Here is a 24,973-nt window from a genome sequence, read left to right as displayed (position 1 = left end):
CAGAATCTGAAGCAGGCACCAGGCTCTGAGCTGTCAGCACAGAGCCCAACGTGGGGCTCAAACTCACGAACTGTGAGATCATGACCTCAGCCGAAGTCAGACGCTCAAGTGACTGAGCCACCCAGGTGCCCCCATACTTCCCCAATTTTGACACAGGACACTGTTCTTAGAACTGTGATCAAGCCGCTTGATTTTAAGTACTAATAATACTCTATCAACTTTTAATACTATTATTAATGGCTCAGGAGCTAATTACAGCAATTGAAAATGATTAATATTTTTAAAACATAGGTTTTGAAGGGTCACCTTAGAGATGTCAGCAAATGTTTCCTAAGCTTTCAAAATACAGATGAGATTAAGGTTAAATGTAACTTAAAAGAAGTAACCTTATAAATAAGATCGACATTAAATTGATGTGGTTAAATAAAAGTACTCAATTGGGGATCAGATGAATTTACTGTCTCTCTATAATAAAGTCTTAGAAAATCATAAAGAGGATGAGAAAATTAATGACTAGAAGCAAAAGATCAAGACTTCTGAACCAAATCAAGATCAGATCAAAACATTTATTTTGTGTGTTACAAAAACAAAAATAAATCCAAGCTGCTAATGAAATAAACATATTTCTTTTTTAAGTGTCCCATCCTGGGTTCTCCATCCTAGAATTTAATAAACAGTTCAAGTTTAGGTTGCTTCAATACTTCTGGATGCTATGAAGTCTCCATCTTATAACCATGTTTCTCTAGTTCAGCTCTATAAGAAAACACAAAACAACAAAATCACTAGACATTCTTTATGATAAAGAAACAAAGTTTTTACAAATAATACAATTAATAAAAACAATGAGCTAAGCCTAGGCACCAATTTAAAATACTACCAAATAGCTTTACTTTACTCCCTTAAAAGAAATCTGTATTAAGAAAACTGAATGTGAATCAACATAATGCTAATAAAATTCTGCTTTCCCATTAGCAAACTTGTATTTTAAATTCCTTAGTTTTCTGATAAGTCTATTGATAGAAAAATATGAGAGATTTGCTACTATTTTCCAAATTATCTTCTAAATACCATACAGATATCCTATCTGTAATAAATCTTTAAACAAATTTTAAGAATTATCAGCCATATGGCTAACATAAGACATTTGGTACCAAACTTTTAGGAATTTTATAATCATAATAGGTATCACTGTTATTTACACCTAAAGAATAAACAGACTGCTTCCCATATTGACATGTATCCATTGTGCTAACCAAGACAAATATTATCAATCAAATTTAAAGGTACATGTGTATTTTATGCATTAACTATATGTAGGCAAAATATATATAAAAAATAAGTTATAAAATATTAAGTAACACTTTACTTTTTAAATTTTAAATGTGGATAAAAACCTCAAAAATGTATATTATAAATATACATACTTCAAAAAGATACTTTTTATAATTTTAAGTAATTTATTCAATCACAAGTTTCAGTCATACTTCGAAAATATCAACTGCAAAAAAGTTTAGCCCTGTAATTAATTTCAGCTACTTAAACTACCACTCCAAATATCACCAATAATGTCTCTGCCACAATTCAATTTTATAGAAGTTCACAACAAAATTATTTCAGGGCCAACATATGACCAAACATTGTATAAATGTACAGTTATTAACGATACAAATACTGATCTAAAGTCTATGAATAATATTAAAGCCAGAGATTACTAATATAAGACATTTTTGTCTTCTGCTCAGGTATAGAGGCTGGTGGTAAAATACCTGTTGAGGAGTCAAAAGATTAGCACAAAATGCTTCCCTTGCCCTCTGCCCCTTTTCAGGAAATTGAAGATTATGTGTTTTCTACTGAAAATGGAAATAGCTTTAAAAGTTTCTTAAACAATAGTTTTCTGCTGCCTTTAACAGAATCGATGTAGATTATTCACTTTCTCTTAATAACAACAAAACATCCCTGAAATTCAGTTTACAGTTTAATTAACAAGTATACCAAGTCTGTCCAGGTTTGTGCCTGCCTTCCTGTCAGGAGATAGTGACTAACTACACATTTATAAACTGTTTACAAACACAAAGGAGATTATGATACGTTTCTCTATTAGCTGAATTTTTAGAGAAGATGAAAAGTTTTTGCGAGAACTTAGGATATAAAAAAATGAAATGAAAGTAAGTTGAGGCCACCAAGTACAAAACACAAAATAACACAAACACACTAGCATCATCAGCCTGTTGAGTAAAAAAATCCAACAAGGAGATGAAAGAGGAAAGAAGTCCAGCACAACTGGAACATCATCACAGAACCCACATAGCGAATGTACACTATTTGATTTTTTTTTTTTTTTTGAGAGAGATACAGAGTGAACACAGCTGAGGAGGGGCAGAGAAAGGGGGAGACACAGAATCTAAAGCAGGCTCCAGGTTCTGAGCTGTCAGCACAGAGCCTGATGCGGGGCTCGAAATCGTGAACCGCAAGATCATGAGCCGAGTCGAAGTTGGACACTCAACCAAGTCACCCAGGCACTCCTATGAATGTACACTATTTGAAACAAAAACGGCAGCATACCTTTTTCAACAAAACAAGAACAAGACAAGTAGCCACTGGTAGGTTTGAGAACTCCTCTTATTATCCAAGAAACGACTCTGCTATAGGAGGGTAGCTATATGTGACACAGCAAATCAAGAACGATATTGGCTTCTTGTATTTCTCATGTAACATGTGATGCAAGATTAGGAAAATCTCATAATCCTGCCTATTTCTACTAAATATGTCTCCAAGTAACTCCAAGAGGTAATTCTGTTTTGTGTTTCTGATACCTTTGTTTCTCTATAATGACTTTTGGTTACTTGGAGACACAGGTAACCTTTTTCTCTCTACTTCTACTTGTTAGTTGTAATTAGACTGAAGAGAAAAACATGGAAAGTGGAAAGCTAAATCCTTGCTAAGGCATGCAGCTAACAAAAGGCAGATCTGGAGTTGAAACCCAGGGAACCAGAAGGACTCTAGAAAATGTACTGCCTCTCCAAAGTTAAAAGGATTAAGACCTATATACAATATCAGAACACAGTAAAATATTTTCTTTACCATCGTTTATAATATTACATTAAACATCTATATGTTTAACAAAGACTGAGAAGACCATCTCTGCAGGAAACTTGTTAACCATGACAATTTTTTTAAAGCAAAGATAAAAATATTATCTGAGGCTCCAATGTCCAATACAGTAGTCTCATGTGGCTATGTATTAAATTAAAAACTCAGTTCACCAGCTGTGCTACATTTCATGTGCTCAATAGCCATATGTGGCTAGTGGCTTTTATATTGGATAGGGCAGCTTATAGAACATTTTTACCAGTACAGAAAGTTTTATTTTTTGGCACTGGTGATGTATCAATACCCATGCAGAAAAAACTCATGACTCAAACAGAAAAATAAAAAGAAAAATCTTATTCACTAATAAAAGTGTCAGGATTTATACTCTTAAGGAAATCCACAAACCTAAATGCAGAACACAAGAGAACATAAGAGCACTGTGAAGGTGTATTATACAAACAACAAGCCACAAATAATATAGGAATAATGTTCTATTTCCAAACCAGTAAAAAGGCAAGAAGGAGTAATGACAAAAATTCCAATTACCAATATATTTACTACTAAAAGTCTCCTGATGATTGTATTTAATAATATCTTGATTTAATTTTTAAGAGAAAAGTGCTATGGTCTGACTTTGAAAGACAAAAAAGAAAAAAATTTTGGAGAAATTTGACTTTTTTGTGAATAACAAAGGAATAAAATTCATTTAGCTTCAACTTGAAAAATTTCTAGGTAACAGAAAAGAAAAAAACTGATATATGACTAAGAACTCAGAACGGGATCAACAGAGGTGGGAAGCCTGAAAATATTCTAACAGCATAATATGATTCTAATGAGGGAAGAAAGGAGGGAATGTGCTTTTTTTTTTTTAAAGGTAGCAGAGTGTTCTCTGATATTGCCTAGTTTTAAAACAATATAAACCAAAAATAAATGCAAATAGAAAAGTGGCAAGAATTTGTACACACAGAATTTAATCGCAGAATGGATCAAGAGCTATACAAAGAACAAAAAGTGCCTTGAAATCCATACATGAATAAACAAGAATGAGGACAGATCCATCCAATGCTTGGAATAGATGCAATATTAACAGATTTAGAGAAAAAACAGAATTATTGTTCAACAGCTATTGTTCCTACCTTGCTCATAAAACTGCAACAGGAAAAACATCATTAACACAAAATTGAAAACTAAGACAGGTGAGATAACTCTAAACTGCATTAAAGTAGTTTAAAATTTCTAGGCTCTGCATAATTACATCTCAGGGTACTGAAAAAACAAAAAGATATAGTCAAAAAAACAGTCAGCCATTTTGAGAAATCATGAGGAACTGTAAAAGTATCAGACTAACAGTGAAAGGTAAATTGTGCTATTCCCAAAAAGAGGAGAAAGGTGATAGATACAATTGTTATTTAGTCTCCAGCAAAATACTAAAACATCTTCAGAATGTAGGGTTTTTGAGGCCATAAAAAAGGCAGTATAGAACAAAAGGTACTGCATCATTACTAAAAATTTTAATTTATTATAAATCATCTTTCTTTTTGAACAAATATAGTAGACTAGAAAATTAGAAGACTGCAGAACCGCAAGACCTTGATTTGAGCAAAGTATGTGACAGTTCACTTAGATAACTTTGTGGCCAAGACAGATACATATGGGTTGAATCAGAATAAAATTAGGGAGGAAAGAATGGTCTCTACAACAAATGGTACTGGTATTTATTACTGGATATTCACACGCAAAAGAATTAAGTTGGACCCTTATTTCAAGTCATCTACAAAAATTAATTCAAAATGGATCTTAAACCTAAATGTAAGATCTAAAATTCTAAAACTGTTAGAAGAAAACATAGGGATACATTTTCCTTGAATTTGGCAATAAATTCATAAAAAGTAGATAAACTGGACTTCATTAGAATTAAAAACTTTTGGGGGCACCTGGGTGGCTCAGTAGGTTAAGCACCCAACTTCGGCTCAGGTCATGATCTCATGGTTTGTGAGTTTGAGCCCTGGAGCCTGCTTCAGATTCTCTCTCTCTCTCTCTCTCTCTCTCTCTGCCCCTCCCCTGCTCATTTTTTGTCTCTGTCTCTCAATAATAAATAAATGCTAAAAAACCAAACAAACAAAATAATTAAAAACTTTTGTGCAAAGAACATGATGAGGAAACTCAAAAGACAAATAGAATAGGAGAAAGTATCTGTAAATAATATGTATAAGGGCTTAGTCCTCAGAATATATAAAGAACTCTGACAACTCAACAACAAAAAGACAACCCAACTTAAAAACGGGCAAAGGACTTGAACAGATTATTTCTCCAAAGAAGATATACAAATCGTCAACAAATATATGGAAAAAGGCTCATCATTAGTCATTAGGGAAATGCAAATCAAAACTACAAGATAAAGCCAGTCCACACCCACTAGGATAGCTATAATAAAAAAGATAAAAAAGTTTCAATGAGGACATGGACAATTTAGAACCTTTCTACACTGCTGGTAATAATGTAAAATTGTGCAGCTGCAGTGGAAAACAGTTTGGCAGGTCCTCAAAAAGTTAAACAGAATTATATGACCCAGAGATTCCACTTCTAGGATTACATCCCAAAAACTGAAAATAGGTATTCAAACAAAAACCTGTACATGAATGCTCACACTAGCAATTTACAGTAGTCAAAAGCTGGAAACCCAAATGTCCATCAACTGATGAATGGATAAACAAACTATGGCATATCCATACAATGAACATTATTTAGCCATTAAAAGGAACGAAGTACTGATACATGCTACAGCATGGATGAAATGTGAGAATATTATGCTAACTCTAAGAAGTTAGACACACAAGATCACATATTACATGATTCCATTTTTATGATGTATCTAAAATAGACACATCTATAGGCAGAAAACAAATCAGCAGTCACCAGGAGCTGGGGGAAGAGAGGAACACAAAGCGATTGTTTAGTAAGTATGGTGTTTCAGGGCACCTGAGTGGCTTAGTCGGTTGAGCATGACTCTTGATTTCATCTCAGGTCATGATCTCACGGTTCACGGGACTGAGCCTCATGTTGAGCCTGCTTGGGATTCTCTCTCTCTCTCTCTCTCTCTCTCTGTCCTTCCCCTGTTCATGTGCATGCCTGCTCTCTCTCTCTGTCTCAAAATAAATCAACAAACTTAAAATAGGTATGATGTTTTCTTTGGGGTGATGGAAATGCTTCAGAATTACACACAGATGATGGCTGTACAACACTGTGAATATGCAAAATGCCACTGAAATGTACACTTTAAAATGATTAATGATATATGAATTTTACTTCAATCAATCATATTAGGTAAATTTGTACACGAATATGAAAAAGTACACTCACATCACCCCAATCTCCACTCCAGTTTGAGAATTACCAATCTATTAGGTCCTAACACTGTGATTCTAATTTCTGCTGAGTTATTCAATATTGGTGGAATATTAACGTTGATAGAACTAAACCTACAGAAATTAAAAATAGCAAATATGCTTCTATTTAACTACCTTTGTAAAGCAACTAGAAAGAATAAAAATTCTGCACAATTACACAAAGTATTCATGTTTAGAAACATAGGAGATGAAGGTAATAGGTTTTCCTTTTCATAATTCAAAAACATATTTCAAAGATTATCTTTTTTTAAAGACGTCAGCTATCATATGTAAGCTACATATTCCGTCCTTATAATTAATACTAAGCTATGTAAAAACTGGCTTAAAACTTACCGTAACTGATTGGAGAAGTCATCCTCTACATTGTCATCATCCCAATTATCCTCCCAGACATGTGCATCTTCATCCTCATCCAAACCAGCCCAGTCTAAAAACAGAAACAGACACTGTCAAAATACTTCTCATATGTTATTTCCATAAATACAAAAACTTCAGAAAGTTGTCCACTGAAGACTCTCACAATCCAAAATATCTAATATTTATAAAAACATCTAAATATAAATATATAAATATAAAAAATATAAATATATAAATAATATATAATATATATAAATAGAAAATAAATATTTATATTTATAAAATAATGGTAATCTTCCTCTTTAAATCTCAATTTATACTTACTGTCTTGTTCTCAATTCTTATATTGGCTGATAATCTAAAACAGAAGTTAATACAATACATTCTATTTGCCATGACAATTTAATATAATTTCAGGAGGATGTTTACTTTCCTGATTTTTCCTTGGGCTGATTTTTATAAGGTCTATTTTACAATCTTTCAAAACAGCACCAACACTGCTAAAGCAAGTTGAGTAGCAGGAAGATACTAGCCTGGAATTCAAAACTGCTAAACATAAAAAAAGGATAACTCATACATAAATGAAAAGTAAAAGAAATTGTTAAGTATCACTAACATGTAAGTATCATTAACATTTGCCTACTATTAATATAAAATCTTTATTTTTAAAGGAAGCACAAGTATAAATATGCTCAAAGAGTAATGCTGTAGCTTTTAGTTTTTCTCAATTTCCTTTTTTCTTCCTCCCCTTCTGGTTACAGGGGGATGGATTAGATTTTAGCTTTTATTTAGTATACTCAGAAAACATAGAAAACATGTATGTAAACTAACATCTCCTTCCCTATTACTTCAGACCTTCCCATTATCATTTCTTACCTATACAATGGCAATATTCTTCTATCAGGTCTTCTTCCTTCTACTCTCTTGGTCCTGATAAAAATCTAGTCTCCAGGGTAATAATATCATTATATATTCTTTTTTTTTTAATGACATCAAACCATCCCAGAAGCAAGAGAGTTTATGCATACTCTGCTTTCTTACTTAAGATGGACCACCTACTATAATCTTGACATAGCTTTAGGTTTTATCACAAAAAATTACGATTTTATATATTTGATTTAAAATATGTATTTTTAATTATCTAATTTTTTAAATTATCTAAATTTAAAACCACTGGACAATTCACTCGTGTTAGTGATATGGCTTGAAGTACTCACTCACACACATTTCCTCAATGTGAAACTAACAGTGAAGAACAATCCACAAGCTCTTCATTTTTATTCAGCCCTAACTTTACTTCATGTTTTGAAATTGCTTAAAATTTCTATTCATCAAACATGCTGTTCCTCATCTCTTCGTCTTTTTGCCATCTTTCAAACCTACCACTCGCACTGACTTGTACTTAGTTAAAACACCTTAATTAGTTAAAATACCATTGCCCATTAAAAGGACTGATCTCAGATCTGGAATAAGGCAATTAATAGGTAAGTATGAGATTCCTTTTTATAATGCCTGAAAACATGTCAAAAGGTGCAAAAACTGGCTTAAAGGTGTTTCCACTGGCCAAATCTGGAATAACTTGATAATCATAAAGAATGACACACTGAATTAAATTTAAAAATACTTGCATTCATAGCAATATGTTGGGAGATGGACACTGGGGAGGAGATCCTCTTTACAATTCTCAGGTGTATAAATGCAGAAAGAATGACAGAATTAGAAAATCACCATTTTGCAACCCTCAGCACAATTTAGGCAAGGGTCAACAATGGATACTAAAACTGTTAAGTAAAAAATAGTTGGGACTACAGGATAGATTACATACTTTTTACGAGAGGAAAATGGAGAGATCTGGTAATCACAATGTTAACCAATGATGAAACTTAACATCACCAATAAATTGTGACAACTTGACATGTATCTCTTGATGTGATGCAGTGAGAAATAAACATCACCCATTCAGTACAGTACTCTCACTAAAAATGTTGACGCTTAATCTAATCATGAGGGATAATAAAAATAAACACAAGAAAATGTTAGCAACTGACAAAACTCAGGTATTTGTTGTTGTTTTAATTTCTATGTTTATTTATTTTTGAAAGAGAGAGAGACAGAACACAAGTAGGGAAGGGGCAGAGAGACAGAGGGAGACACAGTATCTGAAGCAGGCTCCAGGTACCGAGCCGTCAGCACAGACCCGATGTGGGGCTCGAACTCACAAACCGTGAGATGATGACCTGAGCCAAAGTCAGACACTTAATCAACTGAGCCACCCAGGCACCCCATGTTGCTTTTTTTTTTTTAATTGAAGCACAACTGGCATAATATAGCAGTTTGAGGTATGCAATATAATGATTCCATAATTGTACATTTTGTTGCAAAATGATAACCACGATAAGTTTAGTATACATGTATCTCCATACATAGTTACAAAATCTTATCTTGTGATAAGGACTTTTAAGCTCTACTCTCTTAGCAACTTTTAAATATGCAATACAGTATTATTAACTGTAGGCACCATGCTAAACATTACATCCTATGACTTATTTATTTTATAACTGGAAGTCTGCACCTTTGACCCCTCACCCACTTTGTTCATCCCCCACCTTGTCCTCTTTTTTTATACTTTTCTGTAGGTTGAAAGTTTCAAAATTAAAAGGTGTGAAAGATAGTTTTAAAAAAAATCAGTTTGGAATCATCTCTGGAAGCTTTCCCTATTCCCATTTCTCCTCCTTACCTTCAGACATTAGGTTCCCTCTTCTGTGTCTATTTCTATTATAGCACTTACATACTGTACAATCATAATTATCAATTTGTATGTCTTTGTCCATTACTAGTGTCTGAGCTCAAGACTAACAGCTATTTTATTTACCTTTGTAATTTTAAAAACAGTACCTAGCATTTGCACAACAAATGGCTATGAAAGATGAAACAAAACTCTAAATCAGGCCTTGTGTATTTTTGTATGACCCCCTCCCTTTCAAAAACAGTAATTATGAGTTACACTCTCTCTTAAGTATGTCCTAGCCATAAGCTTCACCATAGTAATTGCTTATTAGAAACATGGCTAAGAACATTTCAACTTGAAAAGAAAAGTAACTAAGTAACAAAAGGTATAATTTAGGCTTTCTTATATAATGTACATATAAATTTAAATCTATTCAACAATGGTTCATAATATGGGCATGGTATTATGTTGTGTCACTGACAAAAATTTTTAAATGCAGTATATGTCATCATCATGATTTAAGAATAGAAGTACATTTATTTACCTGGTCCCCCAAACCAGAAACTTAGGCGGCATCTTAGCTACTTTCTCCTCATTATGTCCCTTCCATTTCAACTCCCAATTATCTCCAGAGTTAAGTCTCCCCTTCCCTATTCTTACTGCCACTTGTTAGTTTAGAATTATTCTCCTTGTAAATATTACTGTAGTCTTCTTTCTGTCCCCTCCTCCCCAGTCTTACATAGTTTATACCCATCCTCCACTGATGTCTAAAATACCACCACCATTCTTGTCCATTACTATTCAAAACCCTCAGGTAGGAACCACATTTTATTAAATCTGCAACTCTGATGCCCCGCACTGAGTTCTGCGGTCATAGTAGACACTCAACACCAGGTAAATGGAACTACATTTCTCAAGTGCCCTCCAAGTGGCCAATGTCAAGAAAACAGAGGCCACTGTAGTCTCAGTGAAGCCAAAAGTATATATTTCAAGATAGAAGAGATAAATCATATCACGTATTATGAATGGGTCATGTAGAATTCTCATTTATTATAAATTCTTTTGAGAATAGTGATCACCTCACTCAATGCTCCTCAAAAAGAGATCATGGGAAATTTAAGATCCCAGTACCTGAAAAGATGAAAAAGTTTCTCTTAGGCAATTTATTTCAGGTTGCTAGGAAGCTCAAATATATACCAAACTTTAGGGGCACCTGGCTGGCTCAGTTGGTAGAGCATGCGATTCTTGATCTTGGAGTCATGAGTTCAAGCTCCAAGTTGCACATAGAGCTTACTTAAAACACACACACACACACACACACACACACACACACACACACACACACACACACACAATGTATACCCAACTTTAATCACTGGATATAGATCAGTGAATGTATATTCATTAATAAAAACTCTCAATAATCAGAAGTATTTTTACCCAAATAAATTTTCTTATATCCCTTAGCAATATTATTCTCAAACAGAAAATACTGTAATTACCTAAATTCAAATCCTACACTATTCTCTGAGGTCGTTAACAACAGTAATACTTAATAGTAGTATTAATTACATCTCAATTTTGACTGGGCTAGAGACAGCCTTACATTTTCTCCTTTCTTATAGTAACTTGAAGCTCATGCTGAAAATTTTTATTCTGTTTGTGAAACTAGCTATACTTTATAATGAGAGTGGATTAAGATAGTTAAAAAAAAAATAGGGAATCACATTAAGGATTTCCCTTAGTCTATAGAAGTGCAATCAGAAAGCTACTGCAACCCATTTTTATATATCTATATACTCCCAAAGTTAAAAGAAACTGAAAGAATAACATTTTTGTACCTTCATAGACTAGACAAGTGACTTAGTTAAGTCAAGAGTTGATCATTAGCTATTTGGATAAAACAGTACTGTTAACTCTCATATTGCCATCTCAATCAATAATGAACTATTTACTATATACATTATAATGTTATGTATAAACTTTCTTTCCTTATAAGAGAAATTTCAGAAAGAATAAGCTATTCTAAGGAACAAATAAGGGGACAGAAATGGCAATGTTAAGTACATGAGAGAAACATTAAGTAAAGGTGGTACTGGGTGCAGCTAAGATCAAACTGTAAATTAAGGAGCTTCATTTCAAACAGTAGATCTATTTCTCTCAGATACTGAATGGTTTTAATGTTTAAGATTAAAGCTGAATAAAGCACTTCAAATAATCTCAAATTTAACTTTCCAAAAATGTGTATTCTTGTATATTGAACTTGTATTGGGACAACTAAATCCACAATCCCTTTTATAGCAAGTAAACAATGACTAAATGCTATTTCCTCCACATTCCCTCCAGTCTTACTGTAACCTATAGCTCTGTAGCTATCTAATAGTATTAGCTATTAGAGCTGTGGACAGCTCAGGATTTTATGCTTCTTGTTTTGTGCTAATTACTAAGGCTTTCCAGTATAAAAAAAATCACATACAACTATATCATTAAACTGCAATGTAGCAAGGACAGGAAAAGGAAGGTAGAAATAAAGTCCCAAGAGAAAGAAAGGTGCTCATGAGGGTGCAGTGGGACAGTACTGTGAGCAAAATTTTACAGAGAACACACAAAAAGGTTCATAATGCTAACTCTGTATTTCTTTAGTAGTATTATACAGCACTTTATGATTGACACTTTTGAGTATACAAGGATAGAAAAAGTGGGAAAGCTGTTTAAATTCTTCACCAATCATCATATGAATTTCAATGTATTACTCTTCAACCTTAATGCCTTATCCTGGGAGTGAGATGCCCTGAACATACTAGCCTTCTGACTATCACAGGTAAAGAATCTAAGACAATAAATAACCTCTTGAATTACAACTTATTAGTAAGCATTGTAAATTATTAACAAGAGCACCATTAAGAAGTATTTGTTCATTCACACTGACAAACCAGAATCCATAATTTATTTGAGATTCTTTAAAATCTTTAAAATATTTTATTAACAAAGAATGTACTGAACATATTATATAAAAAGTTTAGGGTGCCTTGAACTGTTCGTGAGTTCAAGTCCCACACTGGGCTTTGTGCTGATGGTGCAAAGCCTGCTTGGGATTCTCTCTCCCTCTCTCTTTCTGCCCCTCCCCTACTTGTGCATGCTCTGTAAGTGAATAAACTTAAAAAATAATATTTAAAAATTTTAAGTGATAAGATGTAATGCGCCCAAATATTATTTCCAACACTTATAAATTCCCCATACTGTACATATGTTACAATATATGTAAATTACAATATATGCAAGCTCATACTAAATGAATGTGTAAATTAAAAAGCCATGATTGTTATAATCTATGGTATTTGACATTTCGTGTAATATATCCCTGATTTGTGTTTTAATTTTCAATTATAACTCTACATTGATAACTATGCAATTTTATTCAATCACTCCTTTTTAAAGACTTAACTCCAAAACACCATTTTTGAAAAGGGCAAAATAATAAAATCAAAGGATACCTGATTCATATCTAATGCTTTCCTTCAATATGTAGATGACTTTATAAAGTATACACACTTTATCTTCAACATGAAATGCATTTCCAGGATTGTGATTAATTGTTTAAATAACCACAGCTGTGTTTACTTCGGTGTGCAGGCCTCCAGATGTGTAATGGTAAAAAAAAAATTACCATATTTTAAGAAGTCAGAATTGGAAATAACCAATAACAGATGCCTAATACATAAGTTTCTAGGAATTCTACATTATTTAAGACTTTGCCCCCAAATTTGGCTTTGTTCACATTTGCCAGTGAGAATTACATCTGTGACTAGCTTTAAATTTCACAAATCTGAACTATCAAAGATCCCACATACTTAATCTAAGTATCACCTTGACATGGAAAAGGGTTTTCTCTCAATTATTTTTTAAATTACTCTCCCTACTCTTCAATAAACATTCTAAAATTTCTTAAAAGTATGAAATATACTTCCTTGAAGAAAAGTAAAGAAGAAATTACATTTACAGCAAATAGTGTTGCAAATGCCCTATTCTTCCTTTTTAAGTTTATTTATTTGTTTTGGGAGAGAGAGAGAGGGCAAGCAAAGGGGGGGGGGGGCGGGAAGAGAGAGAGAGAGAGAAAGAGAATCCCAAGCAGGCTCTATGCTTATAGCCCCACATGGGCTCGATTTCATGAACTGTTAAGATCACGACCTGAGCCAAAACCAAGAGTCGGGAGCTCGACCTGGCTGAGCCACCCAGGGTCCCTGCAAATGCCCTATTCTATTAATGATTTTCAGGAAGATCAAATTCTCATTCATTCCTTAATAGTAAAACTCCTCTGATTATAAACAAACTAATCTTCAATAAAGTTTCTTCAAATAAAAAATGTGCATCTATATACAGAACATTACATGAAGAAAAATATTTTAAAAAACAGATGAAAGTTTGAAAAATTCTTAATTGTATACTCACCATCATAGGTTAAGTGTAAATGACAACAGCAACATCATTATGTTTATGAATATGAGAATGAAGCCACACTAAATCTAGTCATTTTGAAATACATGTGTTCCTGCTTAAACTGTATAAAGTAGATTAAAACTTAAAAAATAAAATTCTATATGTTATCATAATACAAAAACAACTATACCCTACATATCTAATGTCTATTCAGTGGCTAAAAAATTAGTACCTAGGAGAGAACCATAATACTACTGTATTTTCTCCAACAAGGACCAAAAATGTCAGTGAGGAACTTCAGACCAAACAGTGGAAAGCAAGACATTTATGCTGCTACCAGATTACTCATGAGCTTTCAGTTATCTGTGGTCAACAGTTATTTGAGCTCAAAGAGAGGCTCAAAATAACTTACATAACCATTTATAATTTTTCTTACATTTATTTATTTATTTATTTATTTATTTATTTATTTTTCTTAATTATTTTTGAGAGAGAGACAGTAAGACAAAGTGTGATCAGGAAAGGAACAGAGTGAGGGAGACAGAGAATCCAAAGCAGGCTCCAGGCTCTGAGCTGTCAGCACAGAGACCGATGCAGGGCTGGAACTCCCGAACCATGAGTTAATGACCTGAGCCAAAGTGGGATGCTCTACCAACTGAGCCACCCAGGCACCTCTATAATTTTTCTTACATCAAAAAAAAAAAAAAAAAAAAAGGAAATTCAGACACAATTCTTTTCATCAGTTAACTTAAAAATACACACCTCTGGGAGAATGATTCCACTACAAAGTCATGCTGACGCTGTTTGTTAGTGCTTAGTGTTTGTTTGTCTCTTACGTTTACAGAATTCTCAAAAGCCATTATTCTCATTTTTTGCAAGCCCTCATGACCAACACGTCTCAATTCCCTCATTCTAATCCTCCATATTATTAAGATGTGAACCCCACCACCTGTCTTCCACTAGACACACAAATGCAAAATCAACCTCTGATTTCTTCCTATTCCCAACAGTCCATATCAAATCAGTTGCCAAAAAGCTCACTTGCTATTCTTGCATCACTCTCTTCACTTCTTTCCTAATAACAACCTATTTCAGGCCCTTAGTCCTCAGCTAAGCTATTTTAACAACTTGCTAATCAGCTTCCTTGACTCTTTTCTATCTTTTCAAATTAATTCTGCTGGGTTGATTTTTCCTAAACTGCCTACTGCGTAAAGGAAGTTCACATACATCAAACCAAAAAAAAAAAAAAAAAAACCCCAAAAAAACAAAAAAACTGTCTTTTCATGTATCTAAGGATACAGTCCAAACTGGCCATTTGGCTTAAAGCCTTCCAGTATTAGGCCCCAAACTACCTGCAATTGCAATCACTATTTCACAGACAAATTAAAAACACATACACATTATTTTTCTACCTCCAAGTATCTACTCTTTTCCCCTTCTTTTGGAAACCATTGTTCTACATTTCTATCTTTGGAAACCCTTTTTCTACATTTCTATCTTTTGAAAACTCTGTTCAAATGTCGCTATCTCACGTTGCACAGAACTGGAAATAATTTTCCCTTCTTTTTAGCTGCTGTTACACTTTACTACCACATTGTCTAATTCCCTGCGCCACCACTGAAAGGAAACTCAATAAAATCTCACCCAGAAGAAGCCCAAAAGATAATTATAGGCAAAAGTAAAGTTGCTCTGGTTTAACTGGGGACGGAGAAGGAAAAGCTTGGAGCCCCACCTCCCAGGATAAGCACCTCTACAATACTAAAAAGCTCAAGCTGACTATGAAAATCACTGTGCCCTAGCTCCCTGGGCATTGATATTTCTAAGTTCAAAGACATGTATCTAACTAAGGAGTCAAATTTGCCTCAGTGCAGCCTCTAGTTAACATTTATTTATTTTTGGGACAGAGAGAGACAGCATAAACGGGGGAGAGGCAGGGAGAGAGGGAGACACAGAATCGGAAACAGACTCCAGGCTCTGAGCCATCAGCCCAGAGCCTGACGCGGGGCTCGAACTCACGGACCGCGAGATTGTGACCTGGCTGAAGTCGGTCGCTTAACCAACTGCGCCACCCAGGCGCCCCAGTGCAGCCTCTAGTTAACTGTGACCTGGTAAGCTACTGAATTTTGCTGAGCCCCAAGCATAAAACCTTCAAAAGGCTTCTATGAGGATTAAATAAAACTATGTATATACAGCACTTACCACTGATAAATGGCGGCTAACATCATTCTTTCTGCACCATTCAGTGCCAGATTTATAGGAAGCACTCAACAAGCATATATTGAATGAATAAATCATTTATTGGGTGCTAATCACTTCACATCAACTTGAGGGGTAAAGAAAGTAAGAAAAATATGTTCCATAATAAAGACAATACCATTTCTACCAAATAATTACATATACAACACAACACAAAACAGGAAAAAAAAATATTTGGTGAATCTTTAATACTTCAGAAAAAGAGTGTAAATATAGCTTTCAAAACTTTTATTTTCCCCTCAGTGTTTTTAACAATTCATCACATCTTTCAATGAGAAATATTTAACAACAAACCAGTAATAAGGTTAAATACCGAAGTCGCAATTGCTTATTGCTTGTTCATTCTATAAAATCAGTGAAACAGCTAATCAGATAGCTTTCAAAGTAAGTTTTACTGTTTAATATCCCTGAGGCACACCTCTCACTATCCCGTGCGAAACACTAGTATTTTGATTTGGGGGTTTTTCACTCCCCTGTGTTTCTTTATACCTCTTATACATCTGTATGCATCCTTAAACAATATATGCTATTGTTTTCTAAATATTTTTATATTCTATATGAATAATAAAACTATTTTTAACATACTTTTGGAAAGAAAATTAGCAATATTATTTAAAAGTTTTTAATACTGAACAATAAATCAATTTTTAAATAATACACAAGCTTAATTTTGGATATACCTAAAATTACAAATAAAATGTCAAAAACAATTCAAATTCTAAGTAAATACCAAATATTCAATCCAATTCCCCAAGAAGATCTGAGGGAAGAAAAGAAAGAGGACTAATGTTTACTGAATAAGTTACCACTTTGTGCCAAACTCTGTCCTATGCATTATACATTTATCACTGGTATGAACTGAATGTTTGTGTCTCCTTTCCCCATCTTCAGAATACTTATGTTGAAGCCCTAACCTCCAATGTAATGGTATTTGGAGATGGGATCTTTGGAAGGTAATTAGGGTTGTATGAGGTCATGAAGGTGTAGTCCTCATAATGTGATTAGTGCCATTACAGGGAGAGACACTACAGAGCTTCCTTTCTCTCTCTCCACCTTGTGAGGACACAGTGAGAAGCCAGCAGTCTGCAAGCCAAAATGAAAGTCCTCACCAGTAACTGAATCAGCCATCACCTTGACCTTGGACTTCCCAGAATCCAGAACTGTGAGAAAATAGATTTCCATTGTTTAAGCCACCTAGTCTACAATATTTTGCTATGGTAGTTTGAATAGATTAACATATTCATGCAGTACTTGTATGACTCTATTATCCACAATTACATATGAAGAAATTTAGGATTAAGATGGTAACAGTTTAAGGAAAAACATAATGATCAATCTCACTCAAATGAATACAAATCAAAATGATGAGATTTCATTTTTCATCCATTTTTCATTTCATGTTCACAATGACTAAAACGCTTAATATGGAGTGTAGGCAACCTTACGAGGGAAAAGGGAAACTGTAGATAGAAATATTAATTGGTATATCCATTCTAAAGGCAATGTGAAGATGTATGTCAAAATTTGAAATGCACCTCATCTCAGGTAAGGTGTCAGTGCCCAAAGGAGAGCCAAGAGGGCATTCCTATAGAGAGGCAGCACAACGTGACTGGTGTGTCAGACCTGAACAGGGTGAAGAAGTCATACAGTGCTGAAGTTAGGAGGGAAGTGGGTGACCTGGCGAAAAATGCTGAAGCCCAAGTGACAAAAGGAAGGTATCTGTGGGCAGAGAGGGCAACAAAAATTGGCTAGGGAAGAGGATAACAAATAGACGATATATTTAAGATAAGAAAGCCAGGTTTCTCACTGTTTGGGAAGGGAGTTACAAATACGGAAATCAATGAGAATGAACTCCGTAGTGTTGAAATGTAAATGGAGATACCGTGTGAGCTCATGATTTTATATACACACATACATAAATGTAAAAGTGTATATATGTATACACACATTTGTGTATTTCCTAGCTCCTTCCATTCCCCAAAGCAATGACCACAACTGGAGTTAAGATCTTGCCTTCTGAATATCATTCTCCACTAAAAGAAATGAGCCTTGGAGAAATGGCTAATTCCAGGATTAGATGAGGGGAACCTTTTTGTGTCAGAATGCTTGAAAACACACAAAGAATGATGGTGATTTGTCAAAAGGACACAGAAGACAGTATGAAGGGGTTTTCCATGTTCAAAGATAGGACAATTTGAGGATCAAAATAGACAATAGCAAAAAATCATAACCCATTAAATGAGAATCCATGAGTTTGTGCGGATATACATGACCAAGTGAATAAACTGAAAGTTTGCTAATGAATATTGTATTTCTGTAGTTTCACAAAATGTCTATTAATTACAAAGGGAAAATGAGCCATGTTGGAAAAGTCTCACAGACACTACCTTAGAAAAGTGATCAAAGTGAACATCATTAGTAATGGAACAAATGTGAATCATGTTCCACCTGATAGGATGCAATGAGAACACAGAATCACAACTATGATATCCCTGCCAAGGTGTAGAACCTGAATCTAATCAAGTGGAAACATGAGACAAACCCAAGTTGAGGAACATCCTACAAAATAACTGGCCTGTAAACTTCAAAAGTGTCAAAATCATGAAAGTCAAAGACCAACTGAGAATGAGAACTGCTCTAGAATGAAAAATAGTATATATAATATAGACTTCTGTATTTTTAAAATATATACAAACACACGATATATACATAATTTCTGGAAGGATACTAAAAAAAAAAAAAACATTTAACAGTGGCTACCCTGGAGCATAACAAATGTTTTGGGGGGAAGGCAGGGAGAAACAGTGCTTTTATTTTTTAATTTATGCCCTTTTATGCTATATATTATACTATAAAAGTATTTTAAAGAAGTTAAGTAACCAGCATTAGTTGACAAGCTAAAAAAAGTTGATGAAAGACGGATTCTGAACCTAGGTCTGATCTTAGGTTCATTGTGCTTTTTCCATCTCAGGATTCAAAAACTTTCTTCTTGCATATGATTACCATGAATGGACACTCAACAGGCACTCCGCCATTCATTGTATTTATCTTTTTTCTTAATTTTTAATAAAAATGATATCTCTATTTTAATTTTTTTACTATGTTTAATTTTGAGAGAGAGACACACACACAGAGAGTGGGGGAGGGGCAGAGAGAGAGGGAGACCCAGAATCTGAAGGAAGGCTCCAGGCTCTGAGCTGTCAGCACAGAGCCCAACGCGGCGCTTGAACCCGTAAGTGTGAGATCAGGACCTGAGTCGAAGTGGAACGCTTAACCGACTGAGCCACCCAGGCGCCCCTTTTTAAAAATTTTTTTTATTATTATGTTTATTTATTTTTGAGAGAGACAGAGAGGGAGAGAGAGACAGAGACAGAGTGCGAGTCGGGGGAAGGGCAGAGAGAGAGGGAGTGATTTCTCTATTTCTTGCTACCACCAGGTAAATAATTTAAATGTGTGATGGTATTATTTATAGGTCCATTATATTACATTTAATAACTGAAAATAGCAGAGTCCCTTTGGCACTAGTTAACTAACTAGTATATTATCTGACATAGTATCAGTTCTATCTACCTTTACATTTAAGATTCTAAGGGGGCACCTGGGTGGCTCAGTCAGTTAAGCATCCAACTTCAGCTCAGGTCATGATCCAATGGCTCGTGAGGCAGCACATAGCCTGGAGCCTGCGTCGGATTCTGTGTCTCCATCTCTCTCTGCCCTTCTGGGTTCGCTCTCTCTCTCTCTCTCTTTCAAAAATAAATGAACATAAAAAAAAATTTTAAAGATTCTAAGGAATCCTATCGCTGGTTTAGTCCAGTTGGTATCCAATGTTCATGTAAATATTTTTCAGTGGCATTATTGACATTTATTTATTTTTGACAGACAAAGCATGAGCGGGGGAGGGGTAGAGACAGAGGGAGACAGAATCCATAGCAAGCTCCAGGCTCTGAGCTGTCAGTGCAGAGCCTGATGCCGGGCTCAAACTCGCAAACTGTGAGATCATGACCCAGGCAGAAGTTGTGACACTTAACCGACTGAGCCACCCAGGTGCCCCTCAGTGACATTGTTCATAGGACAATTCTTCTTGTGCAGGACTGGTCTATGCACAACAAGCATTTTAAAATCCTTCATCTATACCCCTAAATTCTGGTCATGATCATGATTTCACATCTGCATCTGTCAAGTGAATGTGACATCCAAAAATATTTCCCTGGATAAGAACCACTATAAGATGTTCTACTTTGTTAGGTGAAGTACCTCAGTTATTCCAGAGGGGATCACCATCAATAACAGTCTCTTCGTCAGCAATTTCTCAAGGAGGGTAGGAAGTTAGGTAGCATACTGCTCTTGATTTTATCAAATAATAGAGCAGTTTCACTGATTGTAGAAAAATTACAGAATACTTAGAATCTAACAGAATTTTCTTGTAAATACCATTGCTTCTGGAGGCAAACTCAGTTTCCTTTTAAATATTCTAAAAAGTTATTTCCTCAAAAAAAGAAAAAAAAAACCCTCTCAATTCTGGCACAGAAAGAAGAGAATAAAAGAACCTAAAGGCCCACCCACTTGTTCTTCCCACTTTTACTCTCACCCACTTCAAATTGTCAGAGGGAGGAGATTAATGAAAATATTTTTAATACCCTTTCAATATCTGGTATGAAAAACTGTTTGAAGTTTCAAATAAATTATAAAGTATTTCAGTTTTAGATCCTGCTCTACTACCACCAACCTAGCTGTATAAGCTTGACAAGTTTTATCTTCTCTAGACTTTAAGTTGCTTTCCAGTTCTAAAATTCTAACCATGCCAAAGCCTTCAAATTTAATTATAATCAATCACACCCAGTCTGTTGAAATTCTTAATATATGCCTATTCACAATCAGTTTAAACAGTCAAAAAGTTGCAGAATGCATTTCACAAAGATCCTAAACAAGATTAAAAAAAATTTTTTTAACATTTATTTTTTGAGAAAGAGAGAGAGTGAGAGAGGGAGAGGGAGGGAGGGGCAGACAGAGAGGGAGTGACAGATTCCAAAGCAGGCTCCAGGCTCTGAGCTGTCAGCACAGAGCCAGATATGGGGTTCAAACTCACAAACCTTGAGATCTTGACCTGAGCAGAAGTCAGAGGCTTAACAGACCGAGCTACCAGGCGCCCCCTAAACAGGATTTTTAAACGGTTTTTGCTTAAGGACCAGATTACACACCCATCAATTAGAATAACTGTGAACTGCCAATGTAACACAGATCTACAGACTAAACGTAAAAAGTTAAAAAAAAAAAAAAAAGCAATTGTTTCTTTGTACCTTCAGAGAATCACCCGTACCCTCCTCCTCCCACAGCTATACCTCACATTGAAGAACTGTTCAGAAGAAACAAAGAGCCCTCCATGAAAACATATTATCTTAGTTTCCTTTTTAAAATAGAAATTCCCCTTTCTTAAAATGACTGAATGACACTCTACCAAACAAGTTCTTATCCAGGATGAGATGTAGCCAACAACACTCCCCCAAAAGATGGACAATCCATTAGTCAAACCAGTCAAACATCAGTAATGGCTTTCATGTAACAGTCTCTGCCCTAGACAATGGTTATCATCCACTTTCTGGATCAGACAGGAAACGAGGCCCCTGAAAATCAGACCTCCTATACATAGAAAAGATGACTACAGGCCATTTTAAGTTGTATCTGTTAGTGAGTTTGTCAATGGTACATTTACTGTAAGGACAATCAAAAGAAAGACAATTTCCAAAAAAGGCAGAGAACTTGAGAAGTGGACATAATAGTTGAACTGAAAACTTAAATACTAAAATATTCAAAATAGGCCATTTGGGTGTTTCTCCAACTTTAAATGCATACAAATCTTTTAGGAAGATTTAGACTGCAAAAGTCTAAACCAATTCAGTAGTTCTAGACTGAGATGCTGCACTTCTTTTTTTTTCTTTTTTTTAACATTTATTTATTTTTGAGAGATAGTGAGTGGGGGAGGGGCAGAAAGAGAGGGAGACACAGAATCTGAAACAGGCTCCAGGCTCTGAGCTGTCAGCACAGAGCCAGATGCAGGGCTCCAACCCACAAGCAGTGAGATCATGACCAGAGCTGAAGTTGGACACTTAACCGACTGAACCATCCAGGTGCCCGGAGATGCTGCATTTCTAATAAGCTGCCGGGTAATGCCAAAACTGCATGGATCACACTAAGCAGCAATGGAGATTAAACCATGGCTAAGTGCCCCCCTCCTCCCCGCCACACACACACATAGTTTCAAAAGAGAAATAATTCTTTGATGATATTTCTCCAAGTTTTTCTTTCTTTTAGTTTTGTTTTTTAAAGGGCAGTTTTTATTAGTAAATATTGATTGATTTCACCTAGTGGGGTAATTTTGTATCCAGCAAAATCTCAATTCAAATTAACATGAAAAGAAAACCTGTCTAAATTATAAACAAGAGAAACATAGAAAACTGAACAGAACAATGGCATTGCAATGTTATTTCTCATTCTAAATGGAAAAATTCCTAAATGAATTAGGTTCTACACATTCAAACCTGAAGACAGCAAATATTCTATAAGGTGACCAATAAATGGTGAGTTACTTAATGCTAATAAACTAGTCTGTTGTGAGAGGCCTTCCTCTTCAAAAACAAAAACATTCTCTGCTTTTCCTCTCAATGAGACTTTTTTACTATGTAGCTACCAAACTGAACAAATTGCTGCTCACACAACATAAACTTAGAATAAGAACAAACTACATATTCTGCAAAACTGATGAAAGTTGCTGAGAAAAATCATGTGTATCATTAGGTACACAGTTATCTCTAGAGCTTGCGATGTAGTAAATTCTCAACTTCATTCATTCAAGAAATATTTATTAACCACCTACTATGTGACACGTACTTTGCTAAAGGTAAAAATAAAAGCTTGTGTTGGGGAGTCACTTAGACCTTTCAGATTCTGGCTTGGCTACTTAATGGAAACTTTTTAAATCTAAGCCACAGTTTCCTCCCAGATATGGTGATAATTAGACTATAAAATGTAAATAAAATGCCTAACATTCTACCTTGTATGTGATAAACAATGGATAAATACTATTTGAAATATGAAGTTTGAGTAAAAAGTGGATCCTGTCCTCAATAAGTGAGTTTTTTTTACTGTATGGCTCTATGTTAGATTATGAACCAACATTAAAGTGAGGTACAGAAAACATGTCTGGACAGATAAATCCACTATCAAAACAAAAACAAAACAATCCCCTCAATATATAATGAATCCCATAATTGAAATGTGACTTGGGTTAGTTTATGTCCTATGCACACTAATGTCTTCCTCTCTAAGGAAAATAATAGAGTACATCATAAATAAAAAGAACAAATGTTCGAGCTATGTGGTTTTATGCACAATAGAATCACGATGGGGTACAATTAAACACAACTTTAGTGAAGCAGTAACTGCTCAACAGATTTGTACACCATTAACCAATTCTCTTCCCATCACCTTCAGAAAGGCTACCCAACAGTAGCCTTTTCTTACAAGCATTTATCCTATACATAACCAGCCGATAAAGCAAATAATTCTGAAAACACACCTGGTAACAACGATCTAGTAAAGAAACAGAAGCAGTACATCAAAAGATTCAAGAGCGCTGGAGTCAACTGGGCCAGGTGTCCATCATTTCTAGCCAGCTATGGCATTGGCCAAGTTTCTTTAAATAGTTCCAAACTTCAATTTCTTTATCTGAAAAATGGTAGCACCAGTACCTAATAATTGCCAGAACTATGAAAATGAACTAATACAAGCAAAGCACTTAGACAAGTAACCACCGAATAAATGTTAGCTATTTGCTATTATTTACAATGAAAAACCTACAGTTTCTCTTAGTAACCATTAAACTAATAAAAACGTACACGTTTTAGGGTCTTACAGATCCTTCAACTTCTGTTAGTTTGAAGTGATCCAAAATGAGGAACAAGGATAAGGCAATAACGTGTATTACCCAACACTTGATCCTCCCATCCTTCTTCACAGCCTTCATTTGTAAAGTCCTAAAAGTAAGCAAAATTGGCCTAACCGGGAACAACAATTTAATTCTGGCTTGTCTAAGGACAAAGGCAGGCTGCTACACTGCGAGAAAATAAAGAGCAAAGAGGTTTATACAGACAGGAACGAGGTGGCGGGTCACCCGACTGAAGAGCAGAAGGACCAACCATCCCAGACACGGCGCTAACCCAGGTCACCGTGGCTCCTCCCAAAGAGGAAGCAGAAGGCATTCAGCCTCACCGGTGACGCTAACCGGTGAGGCCCACCGTGACACTCCGAACCCGAAGCAGCTCTCACGGAGGGTAGCGCGTGCACAGCTTCGACAGAGCCGGCCGCAGGGGTCGAGACTTCCCGTGGGCGCCTCGAGGCCGAGCCCAAGCGCCCGGCGCGCCTAGCGCGCCGACTCTACCCAGAGGCCTGAGTCACCGTCCGCGCGGCCCAGAGGCCCGGGCCCAGCCAGTTACCTTCCGCAGGGAACTCCTCGAACTCGTCGTCCTCCTCCAAGAGACCCAAATCTACTGGCTGCTTTTTCTCTGACATGACAACGCTCCGCGCCAAAACCCTCCCGGGCCAAGAGCAAAGTTGGAACTCTCACTTTTCTTCACCGAAGTCGCCAACACCACTGCCGCCTCTAAGACCGGCTCTACCATAGAGACGGGATAGAAGAGTAACG

General features: G+C 35.4%; 1 protein-coding gene across 1 annotated transcript; it reads right to left on the bottom strand.

Annotated features, from left to right (window-relative positions):
* Positions 1-546: 546 nt before the first annotated feature.
* On the bottom strand, positions 547-24,906 carry SEM1 (SEM1 26S proteasome subunit). Its single transcript, XM_027071936.2, has 3 exons — positions 24,765-24,906; positions 6,831-6,924; positions 547-753 (listed from the first exon to the last, which is right to left on the bottom strand). Exons 1-3 carry the CDS (start codon positions 24,838-24,840, stop codon positions 711-713), a joined length of 213 nt encoding a protein of 70 aa, XP_026927737.1. The 5' UTR covers positions 24,841-24,906; the 3' UTR covers positions 547-710.
* Between the last annotated feature and the right edge of the window lie 67 nt (positions 24,907-24,973).

The sequence above is a fragment of the Acinonyx jubatus genome, chromosome A2 (genome assembly GCF_027475565.1).
Source record: "Acinonyx jubatus isolate Ajub_Pintada_27869175 chromosome A2, VMU_Ajub_asm_v1.0, whole genome shotgun sequence".
Classification (NCBI taxonomy): domain Eukaryota; kingdom Metazoa; phylum Chordata; class Mammalia; order Carnivora; family Felidae; genus Acinonyx; species Acinonyx jubatus.
This window is presented reverse-complemented; position numbering and strand designations above follow the sequence as displayed.

Excerpts from the sequence above, each read along its gene's own strand:
- SEM1 (XM_027071936.2), bottom strand. The coding sequence starts at position 24,840 with ATGTCAGAGAAAAAGCAGCCAGTAGATTTGGGTCTCTTGGAGGAGGAC. Across the intron at positions 6,925-24,764 it reads CGAGGAGTTCCCTGCGGAAG|ACTGGGCTGGTTTGGATGAG; the intron begins GTAACTGGCTGG and ends TTCTGTTTTTAG. Across the intron at positions 754-6,830 it reads GACTTCTCCAATCAGTTACG|AGCTGAACTAGAGAAACATG; the intron begins GTAAGTTTTAAG and ends GTTTTCTTATAG.